Raw genomic sequence first — 26,169 nt, forward strand, 5'->3', positions numbered from 1 at the left:
TTAAAGAAAAGAAACCACAAATGCCTTTCACTTTTATTCTTACTGGAAGGTAGTGGCATCCTGACATGTCACATTATCCAATGAAAACTGACAGGGACTTTGTCAAGGCTCCTAGCTCACCTAGCATTTATGGTACTAAGTCTTGCAGTAATCTGGGTTTGGCTGTAGTGTTTTGTTCAGCCTGCAGACATGGCATTCCCAGTTCCAGATAGTTTTGCTGGGTCAAGACCAAAGTAATCAGCACTTACAGAAAGGGAAAGTAACCAGATGTGAAACACAGAGACCATATGATGAGCAATGTGTCAGGCTGGTGCTGCACAATATTCATACAGACCAGCCAGAAATGGGTACTACAAATGGATCTGGAAAATGGTAATAGTTAAACCACGATCAAGTACTTTTGATGAATGTCCCAGAAAAGGGAAAGTCTGTTCAGAAATAAATGCAACAGCTTAAAAAAAAACAACCCCAAAATAAAAATGCATCGAGTGATCTTTAAATCAACTTTTCCATTGGATAAATATATTTGAAATAGTTGTACAGTTCACAGTGGCATAAAGTTCTCTGATTGCTTGAGTGCTTGAAAATATCTCATCAGTAAAAAAATACCAGAGCTGGGGGAGGAAAACCCTCTCTCTGAATTCTGTACACGGGCAAATGCACAGGTTTTGGCAGGCATCAGGTCATTGGATCCATGGGAAACCAGCAGCATCGCGGGACTGCAGATCACAAGTCAGGGGATGGAGGATAAGAAGAATAGTAAGGCCCATTTTCCTGCAATGAGAACAGAATGAGCAGTTGAGCAAAAGCCTTCTCCAATACACCCTGGTGCAATAGATGGTGACACAGAGGCAGAAATAAAGAGGTACTCCTGACTTTGTTTTCCACAAGTACAGTGACTGCTGCAATTCACTCAGGAGAGGACTGTGCTGGTGATGAGGCAAAACCAGGCCTTGGTTTTGCCTCTGTTTAAAGCAAAAAAGTGCAGATTAAAGTTCTGCCATTAAGCCAAAGCTGTGATGCAAGGACACCACAAATGCTAGCATAGCCAGTCATTCAAGACAAAGCCGCTTATACAGACACACAGCTCTGGCTACTACTTTGTAGTTACAGCACATCCTCTTCAGAATGATTTGGCCAGTGAAAGGCGTATTAATTTCACCATTTGGTTAGGGACCTTAGGGAGAAGGGAAGAGTGCTTGTTGATAATGTGGAAGAGGGAAGATGAAACACAGGTATTATTTCTTTTTCGCAGCCACAGTAAGGCATATAGCAAGTTTACATCATGAATTTTATCTTGCCCACAGGCTCTTGGTGTGTTACTTTACAGTTCTTGGCTGAATGAAGGTGGCCTGCCCTTTATGCACATAGGAGACTGCTCTATTGGAAAAGCAGTCTGCTTCTTAGCCAAGCCCTCTACTTGGATTGATGTAGAAAAGAAATAAAGAAAGAAAATACTCACAGAAGAACAACCTGACACTCTAGGAACCCTCCCTTTCTTCTCCCCATTCTTAAGATGTGGAATCCAGACCCTTTAAAGCTCTGGCAGAGCAGAACAGGAGAAACACAAGAACTACACTTAGGAGCAAAGGCTCATGCTTGTTACACGCAACCACTTACCCTGGCATCATACTCAAGGACGAAAGGAGGGAGATCTATCTGTTCTGGGGGTATGGCTGTGAATAACTGCTGGAGGCTTTCCACATAGTGGATTTTGTCCTTTAGCCCTGAGACTGTAAAGGTTGTGAAAAACCATGCTGAGACCTGAAAATAAGACCCAACAAACCCAAATTAAGATGACGCTGTTTCAAAACCTTCCAGTTCAACATAACAGTCCATAGTCAGAGGCATGAAACACTAACATCACGGCAATAACAAAACAAGGTCAGGAAGCACACACCAATGACTGCTAGTAAGCACTGCCTTGAGAACTCTTGAGCTAATGTTTTCTGATGCCACACTCTCCTCCCCAGCTGCCGGTTTAAGGTCCCTTTCTACTGTAGTAGAAAGAGCTGTCACTCTTGAGTGACAGCTATTCCGCTGCTTGGTTTCAAAGAACACAGTATAGTGGCAGGTTTTCACTTCCAGTTTAGCCAGCTCAGAATATGACCTCTTTGACTCTTACCCAACAGCAGCATTTTCAACCTTCAAGCTTTCAAAAGCCTTTCAAAGCCTTCAAGCTTTCACAGAAAAGGCAATTCAAGGGAGAGAAACCCAGGGATTTTCAGCTGTTCAAATGTCCTCTTGAAATCTTTCTGGTTTGGGTTGGCCGAGTGTGTCCTTCTGTTTTACCACGTTTCTTCTCAAAGCCTTATCAACTTCTACAAGATTTTCCTTTTAAGCATTCACGCTTTTGTCTCTTTTGGATGTAAACAGGACAAGGAATTTTTGTTTTCCGAGGGCCAGTAAGAGACCACTGATGCTTCTACTAGTTATTAAATATTCCTCTTTCGATTGACCACACAAGCTTTCACTTTTCAGCTCACCTTCTCCACAATTAAGCACTATACTACTTTTTGCTTATTTCTTATTTAGTCTTTTCCTGGCAGGCTGAAGGAAAAAACACTGTTCTATACGTCACAAATGCTCAAATTAGCAGCTACTCATAGGGTCCTCCTGCTGACCCTGCTTGAGGTGGGGGCTGGACCAGATGACCTGTGGAAGTCCCTTCCAAACAATCACTCAATGGACAAGCTTAGTAATTGTACTTTGGCAGTATTAAGTTAACAGAAAAGAAGCAACACCACAAGAGAAGCCTTGAGGAAAGTGGCATTTTCAAGTGAACTAAAACATTTCGTGAGTCAATAACAATGATCTGCCTGAACACAGCGTTAAAGGAAAAGGTTGATGTCTAAAAAACTGTCCTGGAATAACTATGCTGCCACCTCAAACCAGAATATTTTCTCGAGAAAGGAACAACAACAAAGAGAAAAGGAGGTAAAGAACAAGACAGAACGTTTAAGATTGGTTCATTATTTTAAGGGCAGAATTAGAGATTAGCAGAAAGCACAGAGACAGATTAGTAATGGCATCTATGTATATAAGAAGACTTCTTATGAGTGACACTGGGTGACAGTTTAATACCGTGCAAAATACAGTAGAGTGAAAAACAGGGTATAATAGAGTGAAAAATACTCTCTCAATCAAAGTAGCATGCATTCCAAGGTGTATTACGAATGATAATCACTGAACATTGCTGTGGATGTTTAATGTATAAAAGCCTAATAGAGAATATTTTTTTGCAGCCATCATTAAAACTGTCAGCAGGAAAAGCGATTCCCCCCCCTCCCCTCAGTGTATGAGCCCACTGGGGCTTGACACATCTTACCCAGTAACACAAAGGGAAGGAGTCTATCTAGAGAACTGCTATTTTCTCCATTCTCAATAATCACAGATTATGGAAACAGTAATATGAGAGCAGCTATTTCCTTACTTGTAAGAGGACACAGAACTTGAAATTAAACCAAATCCCTGTTACTGTACTGAAAACAGAGCAGGTTACACCAGAGAAATCAAAGTTAAAGTCTAGGCATCTGCTGAATTTTTCCTTTATTTTTCTTGTCCTGCAGTTCTGAATCTGAATAAAAGGTTATCGGAGTCACTCTGCCAAGCTGGAAAACCACAGGGTTCAGGTAGCAGATGTCTTTCCCTCAATAAACCCCATCCCAGCACAGATAAACTGTGCCAGCAATCTCGTAAGAGTCATACCCCAAAGAGTAACTTCTTAAATTCTGGGATATTTATTACAATTGTAAGGATCCTGTGTTAAAAAAGCCACGAGTGATTTGTGACAACCTTTATACTGGCATCCAATCTGCAGAAATTGCTTTTATGACTGCTACAGAAAAACACCACAAAGATTATTCTTGATAAATACAAAGATTATGAATATCTGATTTGAACATGCAGGTATGGTTCAGTTTTGAAACATTCTTGATTCACAGCTAAATTACTAAGTTCATGAAAACAATTTCTCTGGGTGATATCGTTTCAGACCCAGCCGCCGATGCTTCCACTGAGAACGCTCTGAACAGCTTTGTTTGGAGAGCTCTTAGAAGCCGGGGTGGGGGGACGGGACTGAGAGGATTCACATAAAAATGCCCCCAGAAGCTCTTTGTTTATGTATCAGCAGCTATAGAAACAGCAAACAGAAGTACATTGACTTGAAGAGCATGAAGGAACTTGTGATAGCACTTCAAGGGTATCCTAATCTAAGGCCTGATGGTGAAGTGTTAAGAGCTGCTGTCAGCCTAAAAAACTGCTGTTGCTTGTGCTGTGATTTCATCACAAGGTTACATTTCAGCAGCACAAGAGAATCAAGCTCTTCACAGATCACAAGAACACTCACATCAAAGCATGAAAAGGCAGGAGCAGTGTACGAAAATGGATTGTGCAGTGACACACTGATTCAGCTAGTCTGTGTTTTAAGTTAATGACTGAACCCCCTCCCTATGTACCAAGACCAATGAATTCTAGACAGGCAATTATCCTCAGAATACACACAGTAAAAGAGTTTCATATCCAGAAGCCAAAGAATCATGGTTGGAACCAGAAAGTACATTGTTTTCTAGGGACATGAGTTTTCCAAGAGACATGACTAAAAGCCTCTTGATCCCTTTTAGCTGAGAAACAAACAAAAGTGACTCTAAGAGATGGCAGCCTTCCACTGTGTGAGGACTCAATACTGCTGTAAAATAAAGAGTTTTTATCAGGGATTTAAGAAAGATATATACACAAGGGTGATGCATTAGGAAGCTGCATGAATGCACAAGCCTTCCTAATCATAGAATGGTTTGGGTTGGAAAGGACCTTAAGATCATCCAGTCCCTGCCACGGGGTGGGACACCTCACACTAGACCATGTTGCCAAAGGCCTTGTCCAGCCTGGCCTTGAACACTGCCAGGGATGGAGCATTTACCACTTCTCCGGGCAACCTGTGCCAGCGCCTCACCACTGTCACAGTAAAGAACTGCTTCCTTCTATCTAAACTGAACTTGCCCTGTTTCAGTTTGAACCCGTCACCTCTTGTCCTATCACTACAGTCCCTGATGAAGAGTCCCTCTCCAGCATCCTCCTCTATTTGAGACATGGGCTATTTTCCTATGGCAGGAAGTCAATGCTCCAAATAGGAAGATGAATGTGCCAAATACTTTTGGTTTTTTGAGGATATTTGAGGCTTCTGAACTAGCAGTCTTCCACGGGGATAACAGCCCTACAATAGCCAAAAAAGAAAGGGAGAGAAAAAACACCTTAGCAGCCATCTTCTCCACTACAAATTTCTGCTTCATATTCCCCATCACATTTCATAAGCTGACAGTCTCTACAACAGCCAGCAACAATCCCACTTGCCCTTCAGCTAGAGAAAAGGTTTGGCAGAAAAGCATGGACACACATGTTCTTTTGCCTCCAGCTGCGCTGCTAGAACAGGATAGAAACAAATTCCACTTCCAGCAAGTTGAGAACTCTGCATCTCTCACCCTCCCCTGCTTCCCACCAACTATCTGCTTGCCCCACAGACCTGTCGAGCCCCACTGCAGTTCCCAAAGGGACAGAGGACATGGCAATAGGCTAGTGAACATGAGTTCTCATCCTCCAACAACTAAAAAAACCACCACTAAACCCCCCCCCCCCAAAACAAAACACATTTCTCATCAAACAGAAACACATGGTAAGAGAAGAGAGGGATAAAGTGCTGCTAAGAATCTAAAACACTAGGACTTCCTAGCTTCAGCTTTTCCACTCAACTCCGTGACCATATTAATGTTCTATGATAGCGCATACATTTTCAGTAGCATCACAGCTGGAATCTCTAATTCTAGTACTAAGACCTCAGATCTGTATCCTGTGGGAATAATTAATAGAAACTGGAAGGTATGCTGTTGGGAAGCCTCAGCCTCATCTACATGAAAACTAGGAAGCTCTAAGTCTCACAGTATCCCAGCTGTGCACAAGCATAGAAAGGACTCTCTGGAAACGAGGAAAGAAATCCTTGCTGAACATGTGCAAACAGATGTTTGTTCTAGGCGTGTAATCGTCTCAAATTTGATCAACGTCAGCAAAAAGCAGAACAAACACTGAGGTTCAGCTGATGTGAACATGGAACATCACATTTCTAACTGCTTTAATAGGACAAACAGAAATTTCAGCAGGGGCTGCTGCTGATCTTTAGTTCATCTGAAGTACTCCTACTGTTGCAGTATGAGTAGAGTGTATGAAGTACAGAGGGATGCGAGCTCCATCTTCTGCTGTCCCATGCAGATTGTTGTCAAGGATAATCATAGAATCACAGAATAGTTAGGGTTGGAAAGGACCTCAAGATCATCTAGCTCCAACCCCCCTGCCATGGGCAGGGACACCTCACACTAAACCATGTCACCCAAGGCTTCATCCAGCCTGGCCTTGAACACCGCCAGGGATGGAGCACTCACAACCTCCCTGGGCAATATAATAGTAATACCTTACTGCTTGATGAGTTCAGTTTTTCATCTCCTGAAAGCTTAACACGATTGTTCTGCAACCCATCACAAAGACATTCTTCCATCTTGCTTTGCTACTCTGCACTCTAATCCTGACTAATCTCATTGCTGCTTGACACATTGCCCTCTGCCCTTAGCAGGGCAGCTCTAAGCGATACATGGCACACATGCAATACCCTTTGTGGGGAAAGAAAAGGTGAAATGTCCAGGAAGTGAACTCCACATAAAAGAATTCCTAGAGGTTTTGGCCAAAAAAGGATAAAAAATTCTCTTTGAAAGAAACAAGATCCAAAGCTTCCCTCACACAGAAAACAAAAGCAGCCAGAGACAGCTGCGCTGCACTGGGGTTTACTAAGGTTGGAAGTCTACAGCTAGATCAAAGATGGGGATGAATTTCAAGGTATGACTGTGGATCCAGAAGATATTGCCTAACTTTGGAAATCTTCTATATACCCTCCGTGTTCCTTGTGTAAGGGCTTACATGCTACTCTGCCAACATCCAAAATACACTTTTCTTTTGTACTGTTTACCTCACCTTTGAACGAAATGTTGGGTGGACAAAATACAGTGCCTTCAAGTTCCTCTTGTACCTAGTTTAGAGAAAGAAAAACATCTTTAAAAGTGACTTCTAATCTCACACAACCCAACTGGCAAAACAGATTTCTTTTTTGCTATAAGGGCAGATACTAGAAAAGTAAATGTAAAGAAACAAAGCAGAATAATTATTTTTTCAGATCAACATCATAGCATGCAGTCTTCTATGTGCACAGTGAAAGTTATGGACAAATTATGATTGCCAATGTTACCCAAGCTTCTTCCCTCACAACCAGCAACACACTTAAAGCCAGGCTCCAGAAGCTCCACCTCTGGATAGACACCCAAATAATATACCCAGTAGGCCTCTTTAACAGCTCCAAAAGGGAGATTACAAAGGACAGAACTTCCTGGTTTAACAGATTCAGGTTTTGAGAAGGAAAGAAAACCTATCTTCCTTTCTCTTGCTTTTGTTACTTATTTAGGTCTTTGTCCCAGCAAAACTCTCTCCAAAATAAATGGGAAACCAGATACAGTGAATAACAAACATTTGCACAGCACACAGGAAGACCAGAAAGGTTTCTTTTCCTATAGACACTCACTTGGCATCAACAACATCATAGAGTTTCTTCAAGAAATTAGAGTCTAGTTGATTGTAATCATTTGTGAGCGTGTGGAAGTAGACTAGGACATATTCCTTCACGGCAATATGATCCATGACGTGGATGAAATACAGAAGAGCCTGAGACAGAAATTAGATTTATATTTGCAAAGAACTCTTTCACAGTTACATTACATCTTAATATGCTTTCTTTAATTCATTCTTTCACAAAACAGGAATCATGAGGCTGGGTGGCATTACGTTTCAGCTACAAACGCAAGTGAATATTCCAAGTCTTCAACTTGACTGTAATAACTTAGATGTCTCTTTTGTCTACCTGACCTCAGAGACGAAGATGAATTCTTGCTGTTTGCATGAAAAACTAACCTGACATTCTTCATGACTATGCAGTTATAAAAGCAGGTCAAGCATCTTCTTGAGACAAAAAAGGAGTCCACGGTAGGCCTGTTTTTCTAAAAATAGTCCAGTTCCTCCTTGAAAGAGGCCACCCCACCACACACAAAGCTTTATAAGGGAATACATTTTCATCTGCCTCTGAGAATAATTTCTATTTAGTCTTTTAGAATCATAGAGTCATAGGATAGTTTGGGTTGGAAAGGACCTCAAGATCATCTAGTTCCAACCCCCCTGCCATAGGCAGGGACACCTCACACTAAACCATCCCACCCAAGGCTTCGTCCAACCTGGCCTTGAACACTGCCAGGGATGGAGCACTCACAACCTCCCTGGGCAACCCATTCCAGTGCCTCACCACCCTAACAGGAAAGGATTTCCTCCTTATATCCAATCTAAACTTCCCCTGTTTAAGTTTAAACCCGTTACCCCTTGTCCTGTCACTACAGTCCCTGATGAAGAGTCCCTCCCCAGCATCCCTACAGGCCCCCTTCAGGTACTGGAAGGCTGCTCTGAGGTCCCCACACAGCCTTCTCTTCTCCAGGCTGAACAGCCCCAACTTCCTCAGCCTGTCTTCATACAGGAGGTGCTCCAGTCCCCTGATCATCCTCGTGGCCTCCTCTGGACTTGCTCCAGCAGTTCCATGTCCTTTTTATGTTGAGGACACCAGAACTGCACACAATGCTCCAGGTGAGGTCTCATGAGAGCAGAGTAGAGGGGCAGGATCGCCTCCTTCGACCTGCTGGTCACGCTCCTTTGGATGCAGCCCAGGATACGGTTGGCTTTCTGGGCTGCAAGCGCACAAGTCTTCTACAGATGAAGTTTCTAATATTAACACTAATATTAACACTGAACTACTCTTATAATCCTGAACATTCACATCCAACCCACAGAACTCTAGTTTCCCAAAGTCTTACCTTTTCCATGTCTATCAATGTTACTGGGATATTCCTTCCAACCACCACCATCACTGTGCGGCCACAGTTATCTACACCTACAAAAGAAAGAAAAATATGTCCCAAAACCTGGCATGGCTGAGAGTAGTTTAGAAGTTGGTCCCTTTCAAACCAGAGACAATCAATCACAGCTCTGAATTTTTGCAGAATATCTGTTTTCCAACTTAACAACAGAAGAAATACGCTTAGAGGTACTGTTCTCACTATACCAGTAGCTATGCTGATCCAACAAAACCCAGCTCATCACATCTGAGAAACTTAAGGACTTGTATTTTATGTTGCTTGTGTACCCCATAGTTACCTAAATCTCAAGTACTAACAACTAACATGTTTTTTATTAAAGAAATCCTCAAAACCAAACCAGCAAACAAAAAAAATCACCACAGGAACAGAATGCAAAACCCCCATCCTTCACTTGCAGTTCTGCCACTGAAGTGAGCCTCTCCCAAGAAGCAAGCTCTGAAATCTAATGCACAGATTCCCAGAGCACACCTTATGGACCTCCTGCAGCCCACAGAGCCTTGTCTAAGGCAAACAAAAGGATTTTAAAATTGCAGCTACTGAGCAGAAGGTATCACACAGCCTTGATACTTGCACCAAGATCAAGCACCTGGATTTTCAGGAGGCCAAAGGATTAGCCAAAGTGCTGAACAGACTTTCTTTGCAGCAGCACAGCTATGCTTTCAAGAGCCTGACTACTTGCCTGTTTTTTCCTGTCGTGGTGCAAAGCAGCAATAAGGCTCTGGGACTACAGCAAGTTTTTATGTTTGAGTATGCTGCTACATAAAGAGTAAAGTTAACTGAAGAGTACAGGCTCCTCATCTCTGCTTCCCAGGCTGCAGGGCCTTCACAGCTATTTTCATCCACTGAACTCTCCATTGGATTACTGGATCTCTCCCTAATCGCCCCATCTACTGAACTCGAGGTTACAAGATGTGCTGCCCATGGTAGTTGGCCATTAGTACTAAGAAACACGTACAGAGGAGAGCAACACATGCCTAACCTGAGAGAAATAAAGCAAGCCATTTTGTTCTGGAAATCTCTATTAAAGTTGCTTTCTTAACTGCTTATTCTGTACACTAATCACCTGAAAGCAACATTCATTTCTTTGTAGTGGAAGGGTGGAAATAGTTCTTTTGGTCTGAATTACCTCATACTGAGCACCTTATGTGTTGGTTTATTCTAACAGTACTGCTTTATATCTAAAGCTGCAGATAATTCAGGATATGTATCTTCATACTGTTAGAGCAGAACAGTTTAGGAGTTTACCACAAACTGGCTTTCAAAGCCAATCAAGAAAGAATTCCTGCTTTACTGCAGAGATGATGCCTAGCTCTTGGCCAGGCTTCCAGCTTAATAACGTGACTTATTGCACACTCATGTCCAAAGCAAATATTGTATTTTTACTTTAAGTTCTCATACATCAGATACCTTCAGATACCCTGAACTTACCTGTCTGGTACAAGGCTTTAAGAGAAGCAATATCAGAGAGGTCTTCAGCTCTTGCCTGACACAGCCAGCGATTATAACTAGAAAGTTAAAAACATCCGGTCAGATCTAACCCCTCTTCGGATCAGTATTATAAGCCTGAAGAGGTTTAAGGATTTTAGTGTCTTAGTTACACAGCTACTGATTTTCAGTAGGGCAATGAATATGCACCAACTAGTAACTACAGTGGCATGACATTTGGGTTCAAAAGATCTGAGGCTTTTTCCATTCAAATATATCACTGTTTAAAAAAAAAATAGGAAAAAACTAATCTTTAAGAAGTCTAGAAGTCAAATACAAATACAGAGCAACCACTGCTACATAGAGACTTCCCCCCTTCCCACCCTTTGAATGGTGAACAACTTAGTGCCTCATTTGACAAAATATGCCAAGCACTATGCTTCAAGAGGACTCCAGCATGGAACTGGTTCTAAGAAAGTGATCATGCATGTTAGGAATAGCTGGAGTGGGGGAATAGAAGCCTCAGGATTTAGTCATCTTTTTGTTCTGAAAGACTGAAGAAAAATGTTCCACTATCTGCCCCGGGCCTCAGGAGCAAGTGGGTGGTATTGAACGCAGGTGACCCCACCAGAAAAAGCAGTATGAAAACAGTGACATCTTGTGGCAAAGAAGTAAGGCAGCTGATCGGCTGCACTGGATACCCCAGGGGATTCATTAGCTTCCCTCCTATTGCTCCTTCCCTTCTCCCTTCAGGTGAAAGAGGCTACCACAGCGATTGAGGATGACACCAGGCTTTATCTGTATTTCCTTGCTAAAAGATTAGATTTTACAGATAACAAAGTCATCATAAGGGTTGGTTCTCCGAACAGCTAACTGACACACAACATTCACACTGACAAGGAAATTCTCACTTCCTCTGATGCTGTTTTTGCAGTGCTGCCTCTGACAACTGTCCCTGAAGGATGAGGCGTCTCTGTTTATCAACATCTCCCTCCATGCGGGCAAAAGCATGGGAACCAATGAAAGACAAATCTGCCTCCAGACCCTCTTCATCTGAAGCATCTGCAGTAGAAACAAAGGTAGTGTAAAATGTTCAAGCTGTGTAGAAGACAGCAATGCTGTTGCTGTATCGCTGTATATCTCAGTGAGCCAACCCAGTCCTCATGCTACAAGCCAACATAAAACCCCACAATGTACCATGGTGTAGGCCTGATATTACACTACTACCACTGACAGATTATAAAACATGACTACAGACTCCCTTAACAGGTTGGTTTCCCTGGAAACTAACTGGACAAGTCTTAGTCATCAGCCTGTAACAAAGGGATAATGGTAAACTCTTAAAAAACAACACCTGGAAAGAGTGACTTGGGTTTTACAGCTGTCTCACTTGTCACAGCAGGAAAAATAACTGCAAAGGAACAGAGATGCTGCAGCTTTACTCAGCTTGAGAAGCTGCACTTTAGAAAGGGCTCACTCTTTGTATTGACACTGCTGCAAAGCTGACAGTGAAATGCATTTAGATATTGTTATAGTATTGTTTACAACATGATTGGGTGATGAAATACAAGAGTACTGGACAGGCTCACTTGTGGGTGACAATACCAGAATGCTCCACTGAAGCTGATGCTATCAAGGAATATCGGCTAAGGTTTCTAGCACTACCTCTGGGCAACCAGAATGGGAACCAAGTTCCCCAGTTTTTAGTGTGACATGCTATAGTAGCAATGGGACAAAAGTGCAGGATTCTGCTATACCCGTTCACTCCTACAGATGCAAACCCAGTAATTTCACAAATTATTAGCTGGTGCTTGAATGTCTAAGAGTGAAGAGCCAGAGCTGCAAATACTGTTCCAAACTGCATTTTAGATGGGGGTATGTGTATTACTGGAGTCTGATCAGCAGGAGTAGGTACATCAGATATCAAACTGAACAGGAAAATTGTCTGATCCTCATTGCATAGTCAGCCTTATCCCAACCAGCCATGCAAAAGTAGAAAACCTCTGAAATCCATTCCAAGTTATCTGCTTTTGATGGTTTCAGACTTCTCCTGAAGAAGTGCAAAACTCTTGACAGCACTGCTTAATAAATAAAGCAGTGTGTGCCAGCTACACCCATTTATATATTGTTTTGCCATATACATCTCACTTCCTCAACCCTGATGTCTAGGCAACCTCTTCACAAGCAGACTTCTTTGGCAACCTCTTTACAGACTTCTTTCACTGAGCTTTGACAGCCATTTCCCAGAAACTGATCTTCGGGCTGATCTAGTTCTATATTTTAGGGGGCTTCTGCTATTTTTCATTGAGCATCTGCTAGTTTGACACACATGAATATGATGCATATTCAACGGAATATTATCATTTGAGACATTTGCTAATATGTAAGCAACACTTTGCTAATATAGAAGCTAGACCACTAACAATAATGCCTTTTTAAGTTAGGGGCTGCACAAGATTCTGCAAAACAAAGTCTGCAAAAGTCCTAATCATCTTGTTGAAAATTTGCAAAGGGAATGAAAACTTAACTATCCAGGCTCTTCCCTCAAGAAAGCAAAGAGAACAACAGCTCAAATACATCCTCTAACCACATCATTCTATACAACAAGGCAGAAAGCAGAAGTTGCTGCTGTGGAACACATGAAACAAACAAGACAGCTTGATGGCCGTCTTCATTAGGTCCCGTAGGTGAGGTGAGTCGAGGTAGGAAAACATCTCTCTGCTTCCTATGTGCCTTTCCTGGTTTTCCACTGATTTTCACACAGAGATACTTATTCCAGTGTTCAGTTAAGAACTCACCATCTGGAACACCCGGCTTTTCAGTAATCCTGATCTGCCGCTCTGGTACTACAGGCTCCCCTTCTGCATTGCCAATATCTGCAGGGAGGTAAGGCAAGGATTGTATCTCTTCTTCCAATGATCTTGGAAAATACAGAGGCAGCAACTTCTGGTAAGTGGCCTACAAATAAGAAAAATGCGTGAAGGGTCTATCACGCATCCTTGCTCTTCAGTTAAGTAACAACTGCTGAGGGGGCTTCTCAGCAGCTTGCTGGTGAAGTACTACTTCCCTCAATGGCTTAATTTCTTTGGTCAGAGTAGCAAATGACAATAAGAGGAAACTACTTTAACCTGCATGAACTCAGGAGATTGCAGATACTTTAGCTTTGTAATGAAGTTGCAACATGCATGGATGAGAGACTTCGGTGAAGGCTGCTTATATTTAAGGGCACCACTACAGAGACTACCTTTAGGGATCTGGTGGGGAAAGAGAAAAAGCCATCACCGACCAAGAGAAACTCTCCCAACATGGATGAAAATGGTGGAAATCTCTATTAACAATGTAGTACTTCACGTGTTCTCTCCAACTGATTAGGGGGTTTTAGAATCCCCAACAAATGAGTTATTTTCCTCATTCAGATGCCACAGAACCTAAGCAATAGCGTGGGTGTCCTGCCCTGGGACTGCCATTAGCAAGTCCAAGGTACAAGAAAAGTCAATATTCAAACTGCTAGCCTCTGTCTGGACACAGATAATTCAATGTCCAGCTTGTTATTTCAACAAGCCAGAAAGCAAAATATTTGTAGGTGATGTGTGGGCATGCTAAGCTGGCTCTTTAAGCACAAGGGAAGCAGCATTGTGTAGGGAGGAAAACCTGAATGAAGAATTTCCTTTCTGGCTGGCTGATGCCGTCCGGCACAACTGCATTGCTGTAACCTCTAGTATTGGTTCTTGTTCATGGCTTAGGAACACAGAAGCCAGAAGTGGAAAGATTTTGAACACAACCATAGTGACTGCTATAAGGACATAAGCAGTACTGGGAAAGATGCTACGCTAGTGGGAGGCAGAAGGACTCTGTGGGACCAAAAGCTTGTGTGATCTGAAGGAGAAATCTGAATCCAGCTCTACAGTGCAGGAGTTAATACTGCTGCAGAGAAGACTGAACATGCCCATGAGTTTTGGTGGAATGAATGTCGAGGAGATACCTCTTCAAGCTCAGAGACTGCAAACACCACCTTCTCCAGAGTCTCTCCATGAATTTCCAGGAACCTTCTAACTGTGCCTGCAAGCAAGAAGATTAAATGGAGTCAACAAAACAGGAGACATTTACATACATGACTATAAGCAAGGAAGTCAGAGTGCAGAACAGACACACATCGCTCTCATACAAAACAGCTCCACAGGCTGTACACAAGTGTGGATTAAGTGGCAGTTTAGCACACCAAATGGGCTGTTTGCCATATTGTAAGTTCCACCTCTATAGTCTCCTGTTGCTCACTTTAGTGATGGGCACAAAAAGAGAAGAAGTCCCTCTCTGATTTTAGCTTACAAGGTATTCCACAGTCTACTGAATGTGATTCTATGGCCTGCAAAATCAAGCCAAGTCCACCCTTTACAGAGACCTGTGCAAATTACCGAACCCAGACACTCTTAGAACAAGTCATCATGCCTAAAGTTACCAAGAAAGCAAGATCACAAGCAAACTACAGGAGAAGCTGGTACAAGACGTTCAGCCACACAAAATCTCAGGGGTCAGCTATGCCCAAAAGGCATCTAAAAATTACATTTGTAAATCACGAGAGAGCTTATTTCCTCTATTACTTTTTTGGAACTCCACCAAAGCTTTGGTATAAACGAGGGACACAGTCAAGTTCCTAAGCATTTGCAGCTGAGGGGAAAAAAAACGTTTTGTAACCAAGCTCCCAGTCAGACATATCCTTGTACAGATGAGGTCCTTGTGCTGCAATAATCTTGACATGTCAGGATTTTCAAGTGCTTTCCTGTCAGACTGCCAAGAGAGAAAGCGTCCAAGCAAATAGGTTGGCCTGACAGTATTTTATTAAGTTCTATATAGCCCTACAGAGACACCAGAAGAGAGCAATAAAAAAACCTACTCTACAGAGAATACATTTGTGTGAGTTCTTTGGGAAACAGCAGAAAAAAGAGGAAAAAAGAAAAAAAGCAGCTATTTCCAAATACTTCCTGTGCAGAAATTCGTGCAATCGAGTTGACCTGCGCTACTTTACAGGAAAAACACAGCTGTGCGGTTCCAGAGCAAACAGTGTTCTGAACCTATGTGAGCAGATGTTTTCAGATGTCTCACACAACAGGCAGATAGAGAACACAAGAGACTCATCTGTTTCCCCAGTATCAGCACCTCTGCTGAACAGAGGGTAGGAAAGATTTCTCCAGTCAGCTTGCACAGCAAGAGGAAAACCCATCCCTTCCAGCTGCAACAACTTCCCTATTGTGCGGGTGTACCATGCAGGAAAGTCCAGGGACTGGGTGGTGGTGGTGGTGGAAAGCAGACAGGAGCAGGCCAATAAAAAAGTCAAAAAAGAAAAGGGGAAAATAAGAATGAGGCAAGTATACCATTTCTTCTCTGAGCTCTTTATTAGAACTATTTTCAGCCTAGGAAATGTCTGATTTGTTTTTAACAGTCTTCATTTTTTTAGTATAATTTCCTCTTGAAAGCAAATTTGAGAACTTTTAGCTTATATAATGCTTTTTGGTAAGAAATTTCATAAAACAAACACTGTAAGCATAAGAACAATTTCCCCTTGTTCGTTCTGAACCTGGTGCATACTGGCATTGTTTAAAGGTTCTTCTTTTGGAGGACAGTGAACAGCTGACTCCTGTTCACCATTTCCATGCCACTCATGAGTTCATAGACATCTATTACACTCCCTTCGAGTTCAGCATATTCCAGCCTGAAAAAGACTTCAGCTTACTTAGCTATTTCTTGCCTTTCCCTGTTCCTGTTGACCTCCTCAACTTCCACTTCCGCTGTATTCTTTCTGGATGTGCAGCTTTAAAGGGTGGACAAAACAGATTTATAGCCTAACATACTTAATTTTGTTGTCTTACCCAGCTTGCTGCTTTGAACTCCAGTGAGCTGCTGTGTTCATGGAACTATTATAATCTCAAGATTTTGCTCTGTAGGATTAGCCCATCATTCTGCATGTGAAGGCATATTTTCCAGGTTATTAATTACTATATTGAAGACTATGAGTTCCAGAACAGATTCTCATGGATATTTACTGATGACATCTCTGAGAAAGGATCATTTGTTTTTATCCTCCATTTCCTGATCAACCATGGAAGGCCTTTTCTTTTTTACAGCCTCTAACAAACTACAGCCCCCTAAAACCAGGGTTTCTCCATATCAACAGCAACCTGTCAGAGGCAAGTGATCTGCTGAATACTGCCATCCAGTTTGCATTGCTTTCCAACAAACTTACGCAGAGCTATGTGGGTTGCATCCTCCAAGGGGTAGCATCTTTTCAGAGAGTTAATGACACAAAATCCTATGGAGCACATTGCCTGTTCCCTGAAATCCAGAAAAAAAAGCAAATGAATAGACAGATGAGAAAACATGTCTGGTGGTACAGTAGGTAACACCAGTACTTTTTATCCTCTGCAGCAATCCTCTTCCAGGTTTCTGTAGAAGGATTCTTTCCTGGCAAGATGTATACATACCACCATTAAGCAGAGGAGGAGGGAACCACTAATGATTCCACAGTTTCCTCGTGTTTGCATTCAGGTTTCTCCTTCTACCTCAGCTACATTGTTCCTGCAGTTTTCCATATCCTGAATGAAGTTCTTCCCTCAAGCTCCCTGCAATCCTTTGCAAAATACTCTCCTTCCAGCATAGGAGTGGCAGTGAGGAGGAGAAGGGGAAAAGAAGGTGCTCTTCATTGCAAACATTCTCCCATTCTTCCACCTGACCTACCACTTGTTTTGTTAAAGGTCTAGGCACAGTCCAACGTGGCTTAGTCAATACTAGGTGTGATTAGAAAATCACTGGCATGGAGGTAACGCATACTTTAAGATGAGTAAGACACTTCTACCAGAAGAATTAATCAGAGGTGTTATTAACACTCAGAGGAGTTTGAGCAAGCTCAGAGTTGGCAGACAATTTCACAAGTAACAGAATTTACTCTAGAGGACAGACTGACCGAAAGAATTCAGTAACCAGAATTATTAGAAACTTTAGACTGTTTGTAACATGTTTCAATCCAGGCCTGACCTCACTTGTTACTTCTGAGGCAGAACAGAACTGGCACATGCCAGAAACCTTAGCTGTAATCTTGATTATGAAATGATTGCTATTGTACTATAACACATGGGGTAGATTTGAAAGAATTGATCTTCCCAGCCTTAAGAAACTGTTAAGTATATTTTCCTGACACTGCTCTTGTTCAGGTATTTTTTGTAACTGCTACCATTACAGCAGCTTTCACAGGAAAAGACCAGAATACAGGAAAGAGCACACAGATAAAGACCCATTAGCTAAGAAGAAGTAGAAAACACCACAGATGAAACAGGAAAAGCTAAAATCCCCAGGAACCATGGATTTAGAAATAAACTTGCACCCTGACTCAGAGTTTTAGATGGCTGATGAACAGAGGCAGAAAGGCCAAATATATGAACTGATACAGCAGTCAGATCTGCTTATGGGTATATCCATGTGGCTGCAGAGACACATGAAGCTGCTGCTTGAGAAAGCTCATTTAAAGCTTTTCACAGCATGAAACCCAACACATTTACCAATGCTGCCTCTTCTCAGAGTAAGTAACACAGCTGTAGCTACGCTGTTTCAGGACCCAAACCAGCTGAGATCTCTCTGCACATTTTAACAAAAGGCATGAGTTATACCATGAAGACACTAATGTTCTCATGTCCTTAACTGAATCCAGTATATTCACAGATATTCACAGACATTTGGCCTCTGTGCAGACCTGAGTAACCAGAACAGATGTGCAAACCCTCCTGGAAGTTGTTGTGTGCTTACTTGGCAAGCTGCAGGACATTCCGGTAGCAGCTGTATAGAGAGCTCTCGGCTGCTGTGCGATATCGGCTTTTGTATTTGGGTCCCACTGTGTGAATGATAAAACGTGCAGCCAAATTAAAGCCTTTGGTGAGTTTAGCCTCGCCTGTCCTGCACCCTGAAACAAATAAACACAAGGATAAATGCCAACATCATGATAACAAAGCTAGAAGCATTCAAGCCCTTGACTTCCTCCAGAGTCGGACAACTCCACATATTGAAGTCAGTGTTTTAGATATCAGATATTAAGGACAGCATTCTACCTTGTATCAGCTGCTTGGTATCACTTAGTCAGGTTGAGGTGGCAAGAGTTGCACTCATTCCTCTCAATTTTAAAACTATGCATATACAGACAAACCAGAAATTGCTAGAAATGTTGTCTTCACTGCAGTATTTACCATGCTACATACAGAGCCAAAGGGAGAGATGATTTAACAATGTGAAGAGAACTGATGCACAAATATGCTATACAACCAGCCATAAGTCCTTGGTTTGGGGAGACTGCTTTTTGGATAAAAGGACTAAAAGTCTCCTCAATCAAACCCACCAGCTGTTTGCAAAGCTATTAATACACTAATAGACCAAGCACTTGTTCCATCTACGCTTCCAGTAAAAGGTAGCTTGCTTTGTTTTGCAAGTTTCTTCATGTCCACAAGGCAGAAGAATGATTCTCATGGAGATCATACTTTCTTGACAGACTAGTCTCCAGGTAAGGAAGTTCAAGCCACACATTTAATTGTTCCATTCACAGCACCCTCCAGTTACGTACTCTAGGATCATTTACTGCATGTGGTTTTGACTGCTCTTTGGCTATCCCCTGAAAGTTACTCATACTTAATTCTTGTCATTTTTCACAAGGGAATCCTGTTTGTCAGAACTCCTGACGACATCCACAGACCCCTCTCCTTCCTTCAGTGTGTCAATACATTTTTAATAATGAAAAATCCAGTAACAGCTATGGTTTTTTTCTGTTTCTGAAGTCTCTTTTTATTTTGGCACCTGGAAGAAAAGCCCACTAACTCTCCCCTTCTTCACCCAAATCTAGTTCACTTCAGTTCTGGACAGCTGAAGAAGTACTTCTAAGTCTCTCCCCATCTTCAAAGACAAGTATTTTCCACCATCTTCCTTCTGCTTGTACAGCCGCACCTCAGTCACTGATCTGACTGAAATCTAGTATTTTCACTGGATCAGATTTTAACCTGATCTTATAGGTTAAGTTGCTAGTGCCCATAAAAAGGAATGAGATGTGAAGAAGTGGCTGTGACCACCTTTCTGGCAGCAGCACTGCAGTAGCTTGGCTTAAATCAATCATGTAGGTGCCCACTGAATAGGAGAGTTCACCTGCCTCACTCCACTCTGTTCTTTGTGGTACTCAGGCAGGCTATCAGCATGTATATGAAAGCGTATTTTATGGCAAGACATTCCAGGTTGAAAAATCTCTCTTACTCAAAACTTTAAGCATGACTTCTTAATGGCAATAACATGCTGCTTTTAACCCAGCATCTTGTAAACTTTTTGATCCAATAAATCACATTATTAGCTGCTATAGATCTCCAACTTCTGGACTAATCAGAAGGAATATAACAGCATACTAAAACTAAGAATCCTCTTCTGCACATCCTCCAAGATACATCAGCTCAAGGGAGCAACTAAGTAAGCAAATATGGAAAAAGTAGAAGCTAAACCTGAAATACTCAATACATCATCTGTGGTCCATTCAAGCCACAACTTGAAAAGAGCAAGCAAAGGCCTGCTGGAAAAAGTGACTTGTGAGAAAGAATGAAGCAAGTTTGACTGCGATAGAGTTGTGAATTCAGTAGGGAGACTAATAAATTCAGACAACCAGCAGTACCATCAATAATCTAACTAGACTTACATACACTTAGTACATCCCCATGCCTTCTGCCTAGAGATCTCTCAAAAATTTATAAAACTAAAATGAACAGCAAGTATTATTCCTCTTTTAAGATACAAGGTGAGGTGAGCTAGTAGAACAAGCTGCACAGATCAAGGTCTGTGGCAAAACAGTCAGCAAAGTCAATACCTTTTTAATCTGATGAGATTCAAACATTAGAATGGCTTCTCTCCAAGTTTAAAATGGAAAGTCTGAATCCCCTATATAAAGTGTGCAATGGGAAAAAGTCTTGCTAGAGTTGGAAGAATAGTGTGCATTGCTATTACAGAACATCCTTATTAGACTGCAACAAGTATGTGTTGATAGGCACGCGTATATCAATAGCACTTCATTTGCAAGCCTGGCCCCTTGGCTGTAGTATTTCTGTGTTAATCAAAACTACATACTGTTCCCAGGAATGCACAGGTTAGCTAAGCCTTAAAGAAAGCACAGGCCTTTGAAAGGTCAGCACGTCACACACCTTAATATCATGATTTTTCTTGAAGTCTATGAAACATGAATATGTATCAAGCAGTAGGAATAAAGCAGGAGAGCATGAGCTGAAAATCACCACTGCACCCGTTTTCCTGGGTGCGCCCATTTTTAGCTTTAGAGAAGAGACCATACATTTCCACTTCTTCAACAAAAACATTCTCTTGTGAATAAAGTTCAAGGTTAAATGGGAAATAATGCAAAAAGGAGGTAGAGGTGACAAAAGAATCAAACTAATTTCTTAACTAAGTTGCCTTCCACTTCCACTACTGTGACAAACACACTAAGGGTATACAAAGGCCAAAGCTGTAACCCAGCCTGTCTTCCCTCCCTCGCACAACACGCCAGTGGAGCGTCACGGAATTGATTTCCAAAAAGATCTTGTCACAGGATTAAAACGAAGCTATCGTGTATAGGGAGTCATGAACCTGCAGAATGCATTATAGACAGAAAAGTTCAGTGCCTTCACAGGGGTGGAGGATGCAAAAATACATACAACTCAGCATGGTAATAATTTAGGAAGCTAAGACAGCTTTCACAAATAACTCCATTCAGAGATGACAGATCTCAAATTTTAAGGACACTCTGAAATGTTGCCCCTCTCTTCCTACCTCACAGAGCACACAAGAGACCCAAGTTTATTTCAGACGAATTCTGTCATACATAGCAGAGTCCTAACTATTCTGTAACACCTGCTGTGTTTTAACAGTTGTTTCCACCCAAAGGACAAACTGATGTTTCCCTCCCCTATGAAATCATTACTTTTTCTTGCTTTACTTTCGGGTTACTCACAAAAAGCAAGCTAAATCAGCAAAACACAATTTTCATTAAAACCAGAGAATGTCTATTCAACTGAGTTTAATCTACTGAAAGATTGCATTAGAAATATTGCTCTTCTATCTGTTTTGTTACTACATGGTAAGGTTAGGGCTGTTACCCAAGAGAGTGAGCAGTACTATTCAGAGATCAGCTGGGTTTCAAAATACAGCTCAGTACCATAGTTACTAAAAATCTGAATTTCTGCCTGCAAGCTAACTAAATTGGATAACTACAAAAATCTTTGTTCCTCACACACAAATAAAGAAACTCTTCATCTAACAGGACTGGGAATAAAACTGAGTATTTGTAAATCTCATTATCAGCCATAAATTCTGTTAATAAAGAAACCAGGTCAAACAAACCTCACCCATTCCCAGTATTGCCTTCTGTTAGGGATGGTCTTGTAACATTCTAATGAAGTAGTTTGTTGTGCAGAAGAGGCAAATGAACTGAGTATTTTAAGTAGACACTAAGACTTTATTTAGACATGCACTGTTTTATCAATCCACCTATTGTTACGGTTTCCTGAGAGGCTGTGTGTGTACATTAATATCCTGAAAGAGAGGACACACAAAGTGTTTATTAGAACCCACTTAATTTCCTCAGTGATGAACTTCAGTTCCTGTCTTCCACAGTGTATACACACCGAACAGGATAAAAACAAGAGAATGTACAAGACTGGTGCCTTGAGTGAAAGCTTTGATAAGCTAGCTACTCAAAGTGGCTTCAGATAAAAGCATGAATAACTGTAGCACAAAGCAATCGCCAAGCAACTTGAATACCTGCCACATGCTTTCAAGGATCTGCAACCTGAACAGTGAAAAGAGAAGAGTCTAGATTGGAATGTGTTTCCTCCATTTAGTTCACATTAACACCAGATGTTGGGGGCGAGAGGGGGAAACCACTATAACCTGATTTCATTTTATGCCCAAATCCTGATGCTTTGTACTATGCAAGGACAATGGATTCAATATGATACAAATGTCTTCAGTTACTTACCTTTGAGCTTTTGGAGTTCATCCCTCAGGTCAGGCCCAGCATGCATGAATATACTTTCAGATACTGGATTTTTATCAGTGAGAGACTCATTACTGGTATTTACTATGGCTGTGCAGTTCAACAACGCTACATCGCCTTTCCTGAGGAAATAAGGGAACGGTTTATTGCAGGCCAAATGTAAGATTAAGCAGGATATTCTCAAATAAGTGCTAACAAGCAAGGAAATGCCAAGTTAACGGAAAAGCATTAACAATACTCCAATGCCTACAGAGTGCAGAAGACCTTGACATGCAGAATCATCCTTTACTGATGAATACTGCATGCAACCTGTCATTTCCTTAAACTCTCACAGAATCAACAGTAAATTATATACGTATGTAGAAAAAACAGTGTTTTAGTGGTACGTATGGCAGCTTAGCTAGCAGAATATGCAAAGCAGCATGTTAAACTGACAAAGTGTAATATGTTCCACAAAAAACTAAGTATTCACACTTGGAGAGGACAGTCCTTGTGATATGCAACTTTCAAAACTCCAGTGATTTTTTGCATGTACTTTCTTCAGCTTGCATACACACTACTGAGGGCACCAGAGCTCCTGCTCTTCCTCAGACCAATGATGATCTAGAGTGACACTGCAGCTAGACAAGTTTTCATTGCTTTTGTTCCAAAACTGTGACCTTGCAATTTGATCATGTTTATTCTGCTGCTCAAGGATCGAACATGCAGAAGATAAACAAAGCAGAGATGTGTGAGACAATGGAGTAGCAGAACTCTGACCAGCTTTCTGTCACAGCAGCAGCCATGAGGGATTTTGGGATCAAAGAGCATAGGAAGGGAAAGAAAGATTCGTACATGTAGGGAGAGACTCAAATAACTGTTGAAATTGCACATATTTATTACACCTAAGCCCTTAATCAGGTTCAAGAAATCCATTTCATGACATGTATTAACCAGAAATGGGTTCAGGCTGATTCCTGAATCTGCATCCCTGAGAAATCCTCCTCTCTTCACACTGATTAACAGAGTTGCTCTTCTACAGAGCAGGTTCAAGCACCTGATTTACAGGAAAGAAAAACTGATGGAGCAAGTTCACCTCAGCACACTGTACTTTATCAATTGATTTTGGCAGAAAAACATGGAAACAGAGCACCCAATGGAGTGAGGTTAGGGTGGGGGGAAGAGACCAAAGCAAGCCATAAGAACCACATGAAAAAGAGGTACTGATCTAACCCAGAAAAGCGAATGTAGAATAAAGCCAACAACAACAACAAAAATCTATCAGACAGCGAGAGTATTTTTAAGAAGTTTAAAAAAACAATATCAAAATGCCCAATTATGTTTTGATATTAATCTTACAGTGTGACAGCAGTAAGTACACTTCCAGTCTGCTGCATCAAGGAATGCTTATGAACATGCAATTTATAACCCATGGTGGACCAAAATCTCAGATCTGCAGATTTATAGTGAAGAAAAAGATGATTTTTTTCCCAGATCCATAATGTTTGATTCAAGAAATGAAGGCTTAAAGCTTTATTCTATAGCAGTGATTGTTATAGGAGGCAATAAGATCGTGCAATAAATGGAGAATTATGGCAGACACACCAGAAACACACAGAACTTACCATAAAATTATTTTTGCATTGATGTCTTTCCTGTATGGAAAAGGTGACCTAATATCAACTTGAGCTTTTTCAATAGGATTTTGGTGAGAGTCCAGCTGCTTAGCCTCATAGGCATCAGTCCAGCCTGGCAGACTGTCAACATCCACAAACTGGGAAGGAGCACCCAAGGGATCCATGGAATGGAAACAACAACTCCTTTCCTCTGCTAACTTTTCACACTCCAATTCTCACTGGAGTCTTCCAGGTGCTTTAAAGGAAGAAAATCAAATCACATCACCAAACTGTCCACTAATTCCTGTGGAGCCAGACCTTTCCCAAGGCTGCAGGGCAATTACAGCTAGCAGAATACAGAAACAGTTTTCCCACCTGACTGCTCCCTCTCTGGTTTATTACCTGTTCTCAAAAAGGCAACGCAAATACTTGCAGTAAGACAAACCTTTCCCAGTAGTGCAAGATGAAAACACATTCTCTAATCAATTGGTCCAACTGGCTTGTGATCTCGCGTTTTGAAAACTCTGAAAACACATATTCAAGTGCAGAAAGGACCTCAGTCTTTCTGAAAATGATTATTTCTTTATATAAAGAAAAAAGCAAATCTATAGCGGGGTTATGTGTAATCCATCCCTTCAGATTTCAGTCTAGCCCTGGGTCATACTTAAAAAACAAAAGAAACCAATCAATCAATCAAAGAACCTCAAAAGAACATACACAACCTCCCAAACCACCACAACCCCCAAAACCCCTAAGCACGAAGAACCACCCTGCAAAAAAGCAATGAAAATCATCCCTTCCTGCCCCCAAATCATACAGCTCTCACAGGTCAGTGATTCTGAAGCACTGCAAATAAGGCTTACAATTGCATAGGTCTTACAGGCATGGTCTTAGGAACAAAACCCCTTCACTCAAATAGGTTTTGCAAGAATGCGAGGAACACTGTAGATATGAATGCTGGCCCAATGAACTTGCAGGCTCAACTGTAATATCTCACTTTTTTAAAGTCAGAGGTCATACTGCTTGCTGGATTAAGACTCAAACTCACCAAAACATACTTTCCCATTGCCAGGACATAACACCTAGGTTACTATGTTTTCACTGTAACTACTAAACTACTTGTGAATTAAACCAGCACAAACATACCTGCATAAGTGACTTCAGTTTGCCACATACACACCTACTACTTAACCTTTTCACAGGTTCATAATTGACAGCATCCACAAGGGATGATTCTGAATTATGAAGTACATTCACTAGCTACGGAAAAACACCCTGAATAACCAAATGTCCAACCCCAAACTGAGACATAATAAAGGGTGCCTCTAGGACAAAGAGAGCCATAAGTTCAAGGCCAGGTTGGATGGGGCTTGGAGCAACCTGTCTAGTGGAAGGGGTCTCTGCACTTGGCAGGGGGTTGTAGCCGGATGAGCTTTAATGTCCGTTCAACCCAAACCATTCCGTGAATCTAGAAAGAGCATCTAAATGAAATTTTTGTCACAAAGAGTGGGGAGAAAGGCAATGAACGAGAAGGTAAGAGCAGTTGGACTGGCGCCAACCAAAAGCTCATCTTTAGCAGCGTATTCCCTCTGATGACCAGACGAAAACAGGGGCCCAAATAGGAGATAAGAGGCAGGCACAAGACGGGCGCACATCAGCCTCTCCTGGATGTTAACCTACACGCGTGGCCCGGGGCCTCCAGCGGCGGCCCCGACCCCAGCGGGGATGACGGGCTCGGAAAGCGGAACGAAGCGCTGCGAGCGGCATCCAGCACCCAAGAGCACCCTGCCCGGAGGGCTGAGCCGCTCACCCGCCTCCCCTCCATCCTATCAGGGCAGCGGTAACCTGCACCGCCGGGGGCCGAGCCGGTGAGCGGACAGCAGCTTCCTCCCGCCCCGGTTCGGTTCGACCCATTCCGGTCCCACCCGGCCCGTACAAGCACACAACCGCCAGCCGCAACTCACAGGCAGAGCCGCGCCGCCGCCAGCCCCGCCCGGCCGCACGGTCCCGGTCGGCACCGGATCGGCGACATCACCCACAAATGCGCAGCAGCCGCCGCACGCTTCCGCTTCCGGGAGGAGCCGTTCGCCCGCAC

At 42.1% G+C, this 26,169-nt stretch overlaps 2 protein-coding genes and 1 long non-coding RNA gene across 4 annotated transcripts in view; 1 reads left to right on the forward strand and 2 right to left on the reverse strand.

Moving 5' to 3' along the window:
- GDAP2 (ganglioside induced differentiation associated protein 2) lies at window positions 1-26,158 on the reverse strand. 2 transcript variants are annotated; one of them, XM_065676162.1, is made up of 15 exons: window positions 26,039-26,158; window positions 24,520-24,598; window positions 24,084-24,330; window positions 22,462-22,601; window positions 18,222-18,375; window positions 16,669-16,757; window positions 14,413-14,489; window positions 13,229-13,388; window positions 11,342-11,492; window positions 10,434-10,510; window positions 8,943-9,019; window positions 7,613-7,752; window positions 7,012-7,066; window positions 1,621-1,764; window positions 1-774 (listed from the first exon to the last, which is right to left on the reverse strand). In XM_065676162.1, the coding sequence occupies exons 3-15, from the start codon at window positions 24,257-24,259 to the stop codon at window positions 727-729; spliced, it is 1,488 nt and encodes a 495-aa protein (XP_065532234.1). In that variant the 5' UTR covers window positions 24,260-24,330; window positions 24,520-24,598; window positions 26,039-26,158; the 3' UTR covers window positions 1-726. The 2 variants fall into 2 exon arrangements, with proteins under 2 accessions (XP_065532234.1, XP_065532233.1); XM_065676161.1 differs by lacking the exon at window positions 24,520-24,598.
- Window positions 1-26,169, reverse strand: part of NAA50 (N-alpha-acetyltransferase 50, NatE catalytic subunit) — a 209,607-nt gene that overhangs the window by 127,895 nt on the left and 55,543 nt on the right. The gene's annotated exons all lie outside the window — the stretch shown is intronic.
- LOC136012998 (uncharacterized) lies at window positions 11,358-22,602 on the forward strand. The gene is made up of 2 exons (XR_010612104.1): window positions 11,358-11,509; window positions 22,098-22,602. It is a non-coding gene; the product is annotated as an uncharacterized LOC136012998 (long non-coding RNA).

This window comes from Lathamus discolor, chromosome 4 (genome assembly GCF_037157495.1).
Source record: "Lathamus discolor isolate bLatDis1 chromosome 4, bLatDis1.hap1, whole genome shotgun sequence".
In the NCBI taxonomy this organism is placed as follows: Eukaryota; Metazoa; Chordata; class Aves; order Psittaciformes; family Psittacidae; genus Lathamus; species Lathamus discolor.

Excerpts from the sequence above, each read along its gene's own strand:
- GDAP2 (XM_065676161.1), bottom strand. The coding sequence starts at position 24,259 with ATGGATCCCTTGGGTGCTCCTTCCCAGTTTGTGGATGTTGACAGTCTG. Across the intron at positions 16,758-18,221 it reads AATGTCCTGCAGCTTGCCAA|GGAACAGGCAATGTGCTCCA; the intron begins GTAAGCACACAA and ends TCTGGATTTCAG. Across the intron at positions 9,020-10,433 it reads TAAAGCCTTGTACCAGACAG|GTGTAGATAACTGTGGCCGC; the intron begins GTAAGTTCAGGG and ends TTTCTTTTGTAG.